The 12,019-nt window shown below is 34.9% G+C and overlaps 1 protein-coding gene across 9 annotated transcripts in view; it reads right to left on the bottom strand.

The window, feature by feature from the left end:
- Positions 1–12,019, bottom strand: part of CSNK1G3 (casein kinase 1 gamma 3) — a 106,449-nt gene that overhangs the window by 52,962 nt on the left and 41,468 nt on the right. For all 9 annotated transcript variants that reach the window (XM_066274202.1, XM_066274205.1, XM_066274204.1 and 6 more), the window contains exon 4: positions 7,267–7,336. In XM_066274202.1, coding sequence (XP_066130299.1) covers positions 7,267–7,336 — 70 coding nt within the window. The remainder of the gene's footprint in view (positions 1–7,266; positions 7,337–12,019) is intronic.

The following is a 12,019-nucleotide window of genomic DNA, read 5'->3' as shown; positions in this document are numbered from 1 at the left end:
CAAAATAAAGAGACAGCCAACTATATGGGAACTGATATTTTCAAACGACAGCTCAGATAAGGGCCTAATATCCAAAATATACAAAGAACTCATAAAACTCAACAACAAACAAACAATCCAATAAAAAAATGGGAAGAGGACATGAACAGACACTTCTCCCAGGAAGAGATACAAATGGCCAACAGATATATGAAAAGATGCTCAGCTTCATTAGTTATTAGAGAAATGCAAATCAAAACTACAATGAGATACCACCTCACTCCTGTTAGATTAGCTATTATCAACAAGACGGGTAATAGCAAATGTTGGAGAGGCTGTGGAGAAAAAGGAACCCTCATTCACTGTTGGTGGGACTGTAAAGTAGTACAACCATTATGGAGGAAAGTATGGTGGTTCCTCAAAAAACTGCAAATAGAACTACCTTATGACCCAGCAATCCCTCTACTGGGTATATACCCCAAAACCTCAGAAACATTGATACGTGAAGACACATGTAGCCCCATGTTCATTGCAGCACTGTTCACAGTGGCCAAGACATGGAAACAACCAAAAAGCCCTTCAATAGAAGACTGGATAAAGAAGATGTGGCACATATACACTATGGAATACTACTCAGCCATAAGAAATGATGACATCAGATCATTTACAGCAAAATGGTGGGAACTTGATAACATTATACGGAGTGAAATAAGTAAATCAGAAAAAAACAAGAACTACATGATTCCATACATTGGTGGAACATAAAAACGAGACAAAGAGACATGGACAAGAGTGTGGTGGTTACCAGGGGTGGGGGGAGGGAGGAAGGGAGAGAGTTAGGGGGAGGGGGAGGGGCACAGAGAACTAGATAGAGGGTGGCGGAGGACAATCTGACTTTGGGCGAGGGGTATGCAACATAATTTAATGACAAAATAACCTAGACATGTTTTCTTTGAATATATGTACCCTGATTTATTAATGTCATCCCATTACCATTAATAAAAATCTATTTAAAAAAAATTTTTTTGGAGATTTTGCATCACAACTTTGCAACTAATAAAACTGTCTATTATTCTTATTTAAGAATTTATCATTTCATCATTTACCAAGGACCTACAATTTTATCAATTGTTCTCAGTTTCAAGGATAGAAAGGTAAGTATATTATTTCACTGCCCTCAAATAGTTCTAATTTTAGTGGAAGAGACAGACATAATCAAATAATAATATGATATAATAAAAATAAAGATAAATTTAAAATTATTTCATGTCAAAGAAGCTTCTTTGGAGAGAGAAAAACAGATGTCAGGAAATGCATTGCAAAAGAGGTGACATTTAGCTGGAGCCTGAAGAAAGAAGGAATTCACTGAAAAAGAAAGACATTCCAGAAAAAAGAAAACAGATGTGAAAATAATATGGTCTATTCAAGGAATAGTAAGTTTAGTGCAACTAAAAAGTGCATCAGTAGAAAGAAAAGAAATTTGGACTTTATAATAAATGGTAACCCTCTGTGAGGAATCTAATGCGAGAAGAAGATGAGATGCACAGCAGGAAGCCAAATTCAAAGAAAATTATCAAAGAAACTGGTAGAAAAGACAAAGCTGACAGAATTTTCTGATTACCCCAAAAGGCCAAAATCAAAAGTGATGAACATTTTCAGCTTTAATTGGTGTGTCACTAATGGAATGAGATAATCCAGAAGAGAAAACAGGCCTTTTGGAAGAGAGAAGAACAATGGAAAAGATGATAGGGAACATAATCTAGGTGTATTAGAATTTCTGATTCCAGGAGGGACATACACATATAACTAGATTTAAGAATGAAGATAGGAGATAAAGAAGTGGAAGTTATCTTCATATAGACAGTAATTTCACCCTTTCCTCTCTTCCTCTTGGTAAAAAATATCCAGGATCATAATGATGAAAGCCACATACTAAAAATAAAAGCGGTAAATTAGAGCCTAATCCCATACTTTTGAGTCGTAATCTCAACAACCTTACCTTGTCCACTTCAGACCTACTTGTTTATTCGTCCTCCAGACCTACTTGTTTATTCGTCCTCACATAACATCCCTTTAGTACTTGTTTAAGCTACCGCTGTTACGATTTTTGTTAATGACAAATTCTTTTTTACCCAATGCAGTGGTCAGCATAGTCCTGCCTGTTCCTCTTCTCTTGTCATTCTCATATTATTTCCCTTGGGAGATCTCATCCACTCCCCTTCAGCTTGAAAAACCACCTATATGCTGATAACTCCTAAATCTAGATCATCATTTTACTCAATAAATGTTGACTGGATATGACAAGACTAGTCAATACATTAAATTTTTTTTGGTGTCACAGAAATGATAATGGTATAAAACAATATTCCAATTCTATGGTAAGGTAAGCAATATAAAGAGCCAGACTCCCATATTCATACTACAGTAAGCTATATTACCCTACTGTAAGTATATAACAGTTTCAGTGAATAAAATAAAAAAAAGAGGGATATTTGTTAGGGGAGTCAAAAGAAAGAGAGAGACATTTGGACTTTTAGGAGGATCAAAACCCACACAGGTAGAACTAGATAAATTGTGTATTTTTTTCAAAAATATCTCATTCAATAATTAAAAATAAATCTATTTTTAATTTGTTTTCATTGTGGTAAAAGATACATTATAAATATAAAATTATCACTTTAACCATTTTTAGCTGCACAGTTCAGTGAAATTAGGTATATTGACACTGTTGTACAACCATCACCATTATCCACCACATTAAACAATATTTCCCATTTACCTCTTCCCTCAATCCCTGGCAAACACCATCCTGCTTTCTATCTCTATGAATCTGACTATTTGGGGTACCTGAAATAAGTTAAATGACAGAGAATTTGTCCTTTTGTGACTAGCTTATTTCATTTAGCACAATGTCCTCAAGGTTCATTTATATTGTACTATGTATCAGAACTTCCTTTCTTTTTACGGCTGAATAATATTCCATTAAATATATACTATATTGTGTTTATTCATTCATCCATCCATGGATAACTGGTTTGTTTCTACATTTTAGCTATTGCAAATAATGCAGCTATGAACATGAATGTACAAATATCTGCTCGAGTCCCTGCTTTCAATTATTTTCTGTATATGACCAGAAATGAAATTGCTGGATCAAATATTAATTCTATAAACTTCTGAGAAACAGTTACACTGTACTCCACAGCAGCTCTACCACTTTACAATCCCACCAGCAATGCACCTGATTCCAATTTTGCACATTCAACTGTTAACTGGTTTCTGGTTTGTTTCTTGTTTGTTAACAGTGATTTCAATAGATGTGAAGTACATTTTTTTGTAGCTTTGATTTACATTTCCTTAATGATCAGTGATACTGAGCATCTTTTCAAGTGCTTATTAACCATCTGTATGTCTTCTCTGGAGCAATGTCTACTCAAGTCCTTTGCCCATTTCTGAATTGGATTGTTTGTATTTTTGCTGTTGAGTTTTATGAATTTGTTATATATTTTTGATATTGAGTAAATCTCTGTTTCTAAGGAGAACATAACAGGTAAGTTGCTACTTAATTAATACTTAAAACACAATAAAAAGAATAGAAGGTTAAATTACCTTGAACGGCCCATTTATGACCAAGAGCAGTCTGAAAATATAATCCTTTTAAATATCAATTTCAAAATCAGATTATTTTAGTCAGCAGTCTTTCCGCATATAAACTCTAGTTTTTCCACAAAGTTCATAAGGGTACTCAAAATGTTATTGATAACAACACTAATAAGTAATGAAATTTCACATGATACATGTGAAATACTTAACAATATCCACACTTGCCAATGTTTCTGAGTCACCACAAAGACACCCCTTCAGGCAATACCATTCATATTTTAATCTAGGAGCTCAGGGAGTAGTACCCTTGTATATATATATAGACTACCCTGTAAATCAGGGGTCCTCAAACTTTTTAAACAGGGGGCCAGTTCACTGTCCCTCAGACCATTGGAGGGCCGGACTATAAAAAAAACTATGAACAAATCCCTATGCACACTGCACATATCTTATTTTAAAGTAAAAAAAACAAAACAGGAACAAATATAACATTTAAAATAAAGAACAAGTAAATTTAAATCAACAAACTGACCAGTATTTCAGTGGGAACTACGCTCCTCTCACTGACCACCAATGAAAGAGGTGTCCCTTCCAGAAGTGCAGTGCAGTGGGGGCCGGATAAATGGCCTCAGGGGGCCGCATGTGGCCCACAGGCCATAGTTTGGGGACCCCTGCTGTAAATGGTGGTCCCTGGAGTTGCGCAACACTGCATCTCTATGGCATTTAGGTATTAAAAAATATGTTTAATTTTGATTACTATTTCTGACATAATTTTTAATGTTAAAAAAGTACACCTTTGAAATTCAATTCAATGACTCTCTACGTTCTAATCTAAACTGATGTATTCACTCTTATCCAATTAATATATCCCAGAATCCAATCTCCCTCTTCCAATAATACCTCAATTTCCTATTAGGCAAGTACCTCTCTCAATTTTCAGTCCCTGAGTTTCAGGTACTCCTTGGAATAAGCCCAGAATCTAAACCTGGGCAAATTTGTGGATGAAAAAGGAGTCACATGCTGAACCTGACAAGCTCAGGGAAAGTCTGCATGGTGGCCTTGCAGACCACACAAGATGGTCTGAAATTAAAACTTTCTAACTAAAAGCATTTCATGGTGGGTAGACATGTACTGGGAGAGGTATTTTTCTCTAGCAAAAGTCAATGCTTGCCTTAATCAAGCCTGTCTGTTGTCTTTTGCATCTACAATAACATACCTGATAACATGCCTTGTAATCTTCTTTTCCTGCCCCCCTCAGGGCAGGCATCCCACCAGAGAAGGAACTAATAAACCTCCTCACTGTTATTGTTATCATGTTAAATTGTTAACTGTTAACCATCTTAACTCCTGCCTATGTAAAAGATGTTTCAATAGAGACATTTTTACTTTTTTATCCAATCCCAGAGATTCCCTTTTACCCCACTTTACTTTCTCCGCCCCCAAAATCTATTACCAATCAATTTCATGTAACCCCTTCCCCTCCTCTCCCCACCCCCTCATGCCTTTGTCTTTGATTCTGATATATAAAATAAGTGGTAAAACTGCCATTTTCCACAGCACTTTATCCGTTGAGACTTTGCTTACCAGCAGTTGTTGACAGTTTGGTTCAAATAAATTCATTAAAAATTCTTACAGGTTTGGAAGTTTTTTATGTTGACAAATTCATAGTGATTAAATCAATAAAAGGGCCCTGGCCGGTTGGCTCAGCGGTAGAGCGTTGGCCTGGCGTGCAGGAGTCCCGGTTCGATTCCTGGCCAGGGCACACAGGAGAAGCGCCCATCTGCTTCTCCACCACCACCACCCACCCCTTCCTTCCTCTCTGTCTCTCTCTTCCCCTCCCGCAGCCAAGGCTCCATTGGACAAAGATGGCCCAAGCGCTGGGGATGGCTCTTTGGCCTCTGCCCCAGGCGCTAGAGTGGCTCTGGTCGCGACAGAGCGACGCCCAGGAGGGGCAGAGCATCGCCCCCTGGTGGGCAGAGCATCGCCCCTGGTGGGCGTGCCGGGTGAATCCCGGTCAGCGCATGCGGGAGTCTGTCTGACTGTCTCTCCCAGTTTCCAGCTTCAGAAAAATACAAAAAAAAAAAAAAAAAAAAAAAAAAAAAAAAAATTAAATCAATAAAAGGCCTGGGCACAGAAGTAAGATTCAGTCCTAGAATTTTTGCTGGATAGTTTAGGAAAGAGGTGTTTTTATAATTGCTAAGCTATTAGTAACCACCTCTCATAAAAAGGCTTATCAGAGAATGAAACTTCCACACACATACACACACAAAGCAGAACACAGTGACAAATTTAAGATTGTCCTGATGACAGCATTTGAAGTCCTGGATACAACAATGCCTGATATATAGGTCTTTTCCCTAAATTTCTAATACATGAGTGAATAAACAGTTTTTTTCACCTAGCTTTTTAGAGCTTTCTGTCACTTGCTAGTCCTAATATATATGGTTTCACATATAACTAGTTTTATCCCCCATCCTTTAAATCTCCATTGTCACTGATCATTTTCATAACTCCTGAAGGCCTATCTGCATTATAAGAAGCTTATAATGATGAAAACATTAATACACAAAATATCAGCTTACTGGCCCCATACTGACTACTCATTTGGAAAGTACACTGTTAGAAAAGAAGAATGCAAAACTGATAATGAATTAAGACACTGACATCTATACCAACTAGAATGTAAACATGCACTTACAAAAAGACAAATGAAAAAAATTTCATTTTATTATATAAATCTCAGGAAACAAAATATCCCTACCTAGTAAAAAACCATACCTATAAAATTATTAAAGTTGGAAGAATAGGAGTAAACAGAATAAGTAGTGCTGTGAGAAACTTTAACATAAAGGAAATGCAACATAAAATAGGAAATTTTCTCATTAGTCTTTTCCAGTGGCACAATATATTCATACTCACTTAGATTTAGAGTTTATATAAAAATATACCCGTATTAGTTTCCTGCAGCACTGTAATTACCACACACCTGCGGCTCAAAACAACAATTTATTTTCTCACAGTTTTGGAGGCCACAAATCTAAAATCAGTTTTACTAGGTTGAATCAAGGTGTGGGCAGAGTCACACTCCCTTTGGAGGTTATAACAGAGAATCTAGAAGCTTTTTCTAGTAGCTACCAGCATTTCTTGGCTTAAAGCTATATCACTCCAATTTCTCCCTCTGTAGCCCCGCTGCCTTCTCTTCTCTGTATGTAAAATGTCCCTCTGCCTCTTTTTGACAGGACATTTGTTATTACATGCAGGGGTCACCAGATAATCCAGAATAATATCCCATCTCAAGATCCTTAATAAAACCTGCTAAGTCTTTGCTCTAAAGTAACATGTAGAGTTTCCAGGGATTATGATATGGGTATCTTTTATGGAGCCATTTTTCAATATACCAACAATGTCAAAAGTCATTTCAATGACCAAAAATATGGAAGCTATATGCATCTCACATTCTCAAATTAAATTTTTTCATAATGTCCCTTGCTCATACTGGTGCCAACACAAAAAGTTTCAAAATTGTCCTTTTTTAAAATAAAAAGGGAATATTAAGACTCTAGTAAGAAAATGTCTAGCAAGTATAACCTTAAGAAGCAATTCACTTTAAACTTAAATACTATTCTTTGAAACCAAAGAGTTTTGACAATCCATTACAAATTTTACCATTAATATTGACTTTACCTCCAGACCCTAACTGCTTGTAGAATCTGTATTCCAAATGCAGCTGTGGCGCTCTGGACTTCATGGGCTCCTAATTAAAAACAAACAACAACAAGTTATTAAAAGATCATTAGGCCCCAGTTCCAAATGTTATAAAGCTTGGGGTCAACTTATGTAATATTTTATTATGCATTTTTTCTCTCTAAAGTTAAATCAATTGTACATTTATATCAATGTAAATTAAATTAACATCATAAATGTATGTAAAATTAAGTGGCTATTAGGTCAAGTATGAGAGAAATATGCTTGATTCTTTGACTCTGAAGAATACTCCAAACATTTATGACTATGGGGATGGTGACACTTACTCTATTTCTCGTCCCCAGGAATTCACCTCTGAATTGTATATTTCTTATGAAAAAGTTCTAGGCTAAACTGAAGTCATAGAAAGTATAAAATAACAAATCTGGGAATAACAAAAGTTTTGACAGTAATGACAAACATTTGGAAAAATTTTTAGTTGGGATATAGCCTACAATATAGCACAAAGTTCCTAAGAATTAGGTCCATATTTGTTAAATATATATACCCTTGTAACTATCACCTCAAAAAAACCTTTAGAATATTTTTATCATCCTTCCCTCAGAGATAATCACTTTTTGAATCACCGTTGGATCAGTTTTGTCCAGTTTTTCATATAAATAACATTATACAGTATGTGTTTTAGCTATGTGTCTGGTTTCTTTCATTGACTATGTTTTTGATCTTCATATAAGTGATACATACACTGAGACAAAATAAACAGAAGCAACATAGCTTTTAGGTACAAGAGATAAATAAAAAATATGTGAAAGTATTTGTATGAAGCAGCAAACTATAAAAAGATACCTGAAAATTTGAACAAAATCCAACAGAAAGGTATGAGGTAAGAAAATTTAAATAAAATCAACTAAACTTAAAAAAAATTTTTTTTAAAACACCCAAAATTTAACATTCAGTTTGCCAGCAGATTAACCAAAAGAAGAAAGAATTTGGACACTGAAATATAGACAGAAAAATGTCAATGGAATTAGAAAATTATGTGGACTGCATCTATATGTTATACAGAATGTATTATAAAGGAAGAAAAAAGGAAAATACAGAAAAAACAATTAGTGATCTGGACAATAAAATGAGACAGTCTAATATCCATTTGCTAAGATTTTCAGGAGAAAAACAGACAAAAAAGTGAACAAAAGCAATAAATCAAAAAATAACTGCTATAAACATTCAATAATTAATGAAAAAAACCCCACAGATTTATAAGGAATCTGAATCCCAAATAGAATGACTTAAAAAAATTATACCAACATAAATCATAATAAAACTATGACCAACAGTAAAATCTTCAGATAAGGAACTAGTAAAATCCCAGTGGAACAATTGTAATCATGATGATGATTATAAAATAAAACAACCAGTTTAGATCTTCAGAGGCAGGATTGCAGAGCAGGTAAAAGCACAGACACTGAAACAAACTGTTCTTGGTTTGAATCCAAAATATAGTATGCTTACTAGCTGTGTGACTGGCGAGTCACTTAACCTGTCTGTACCTTCCAGTACCTTCATCTACAAGAGGTAAACTTCATCATTCTCACATATATATTTACATAATATGGCACGAAGATGAACTAAAAAAATATATATCTCATATACACATATAAATATGACTTAAAACAGTGCCTTCCACCTAGAGAGTGCTATATGAACTATAATTCTTCAGTTAACTGTATAGAAGTACTTAACCATAGATGTAATAAAAGATGCCCACTTATGCAATCACAAATGAAAACAAACAGGTAACTTATTCAGTCTCTAATATACCCCAGGTAAAAATGGAAACCCAGATATAACTTAGTTGAGTCAATTCAACTTGATTCTAGTACTTTACTAGTAGGAAAACTTTGTTATATCTCTATATAACAAAAGTTATCTCACTACAAAATAACATTTTCATTATTCATGAAATACAGATTATTATATAGGTGCAAACAAGATATGAGGGTGTCGACTGAGGTAAAATGAACAAACTATCCTGAAACAAATATTCAATCTGACCTAGAATAACATTAAATAAATGTAACAACCTTTATAAGAGAAAGCACAGCTGGATGTAGTGATTGAAATCTGCTCTCTGAATACCACTGCTATCAATGTTACTTTACTTATACCAAAATATAAAAATCAAACAATACTGAAGGTAAACAAACATAACAACTGATTATTTTTAAGACAGGTTCAGAATAAAATTTGTTATCTGTTATAAACAGATACAAAAATACAAATGAAAAATATATAAGAACACAGAGATAGATTGTGTGTGTGTGTAAAACTAATACCAAAAACTATGATTCAACAGTTTATGTGAAAATTTTTCTGTCCTGACAATATATTGTAGAATGAACTTGAGGCGAATATGACTCTATACCATAATTCAGCCTCAAAATACTAGACACAGATACAAAAATATTCCCAGTTCCCCCAAATAACACTGAATACCCACAACTATTATATGTAGTGCTGATCACTGTGCTTTAAAAAAAGGTAAACAAAGAAAGAATGTCCAAAAGAACAAGAAAAATAATTCTTTGATCAAGGGGGCAGTGATACAACAGGAAGATCAACTAAAAAGATGATGATGATATGTGTGTATACATAAGGATTAAAGACAACAAATAAATGTTTACCAAGGCATGAACTATCAACAGGGTAAAAAAGTTCCAAATCTGATCATAACAGGACTTAAGGGACATCACTTAATGACTAAAATAGACAAGGAAAGGTCAGCCTAGTGCAATGGCTCCTATTTTGAAACAATGGTTTATCTGCCTAAATAAATATCAAATATCAGCTCCTGGGAGTGGACCTGCTCACACTGCAGGCTGCTGCATCAATAACACAGCATATGGGTGTCGCCACACTTCTACTCTTGTGCACCACCCCCATTCCTGACACCATACAATGTCTAGAACCTAGACTTAGTGGTATAGAACATGAGAAAAGAAAGAATCCCAAAGAAACAAAAGTCAGCAATGCCCATTCAAACACTGTCCAGTCCCTGTTTCCTGAGCCTCCCTATTGTGATTCATACAAACAAATTCCTCTTGTCTTGATTTCATGCTCATGAGGGAAGCTTGTCATTTTAACTTGGCTTTCTATGTAGATCAGCCTATAGAAAGAAAATATATTATTTATGCTGATTTGGGAATTCTGAATCTTTCAGAGTAAAAAATACTTTGTTATAAAATTACAGCCCTAGCTAAGTAGCTCAGTTGGTTAGACAATCGGATCACTGGTCAAGGCACATACAAGAAGTAACCAATGAATGCACAACTAAGTGAAATAACAAATCAGTGTTTCTCTCTCTCTCAAATTAGTCAATAAAAAAATTAGGAAGGTATGTGGAGGGATAAATGGTGATGGATGAAGATGACTTGGGTGTGTGAACACATAATAAATACAGTGTATAGAACTGTGCTGTAGAATTGAGCACCTGAAACATATAATTACGATAACCAATGTCACCCCAAAAATTCAATTTAAAAAATTAGAAATGAACTCTTCCTAAATATATCTGAGAGTTTGATTACATTAATTGATTGAATCTACCTCTGATTACTGACAATCTTAATAAGATGACCTAACCAGATTTTCTGACATAAATCTAAGGACCAGACCTTAAAATCAAGGTTGATTCCTCTACGAAAATGCCAGTCCAAACCCACAAGTCAGAAGCCAGTCTTGGTGGCACCACAACCCTAGTTAGTGTACATCTTACTTCCCAGTGATACATTTGTTACACTAAAATTTGGTCTATTCTCATAAATATCCTTAAAATTAAGTATAGTTTTCTAGTTCATCCCAAAAGATTTTCTATTGTATTGGTTGATTCCTCTACGAAAATGCCAGTCCTAACCCACAAGTCAGAAGCCAGTCTTGGTGGCACCACAACCCTAGTTAGTGTACATCTTACTTCCCAGTGATATATTTGTTGCACTAAAATTTGGTCTATTCTCACAAATATCCTTAAAATTAAGTACAGTTTTCTAGTTCATCCCAAAAGATTTTCTATTGTATTTGTCCCACTTGCCTCTTCCTCTAATCATCTCTATACAGTAATATTGGCAGGGACAATATTAAAAATGGCAGGCAAACTGGAAAAACCAAGCCACAATTAACCTCATGGAAACCTGGCTGGAAAACCAGATAGAAAAGTTATGCCAAAGAAAGTTGTATCTTATAAAAATTCCCAGATCCCAACTCCTCCAAAAAGAGACACCCTACAGGTATCACACTGGACACATTGAGGACTTTAGAACAGTTCCATGGGAGTTTGCTTTCCTTGCTATCCTCCATTCACGTTGAGTATTTCTAAATCTGTGAAGGTCAAGTAATAACCAGCTTTACCATATAATTAAACATCAAAAGAAGAGGAGACTTTGGAAGCTACCTGGGAATGCTTTCAAAAATATAATCCTAAATACTAAGGACACTTCTGTTCAAATGCTTGAATGAGAAAGAGTAACCTTGCTTTCTATTTTTAGCTAATTAAAAATGTCAATATGCTAGCTTCCTGAAATGAAAAATAGGGCCAAAATTCAAAAATTCAATTCTATAATGCTGCCGAAGTAAAGGGATTGAGTTTTCATGGTACAGAAAGACACAGACATCCTATACATTACCATATACTTGAGAGGCCTGATGAGGCTAGGAGATTAATAACAAAAGATTAGTT

Source organism: Saccopteryx bilineata, chromosome 4, assembly GCF_036850765.1.
Source record: "Saccopteryx bilineata isolate mSacBil1 chromosome 4, mSacBil1_pri_phased_curated, whole genome shotgun sequence".
In the NCBI taxonomy this organism is placed as follows: Eukaryota; Metazoa; Chordata; class Mammalia; order Chiroptera; family Emballonuridae; genus Saccopteryx; species Saccopteryx bilineata.
Note: the sequence above shows the minus strand (reverse complement) of the source record. Positions and strands in the feature narration are given on the sequence as shown.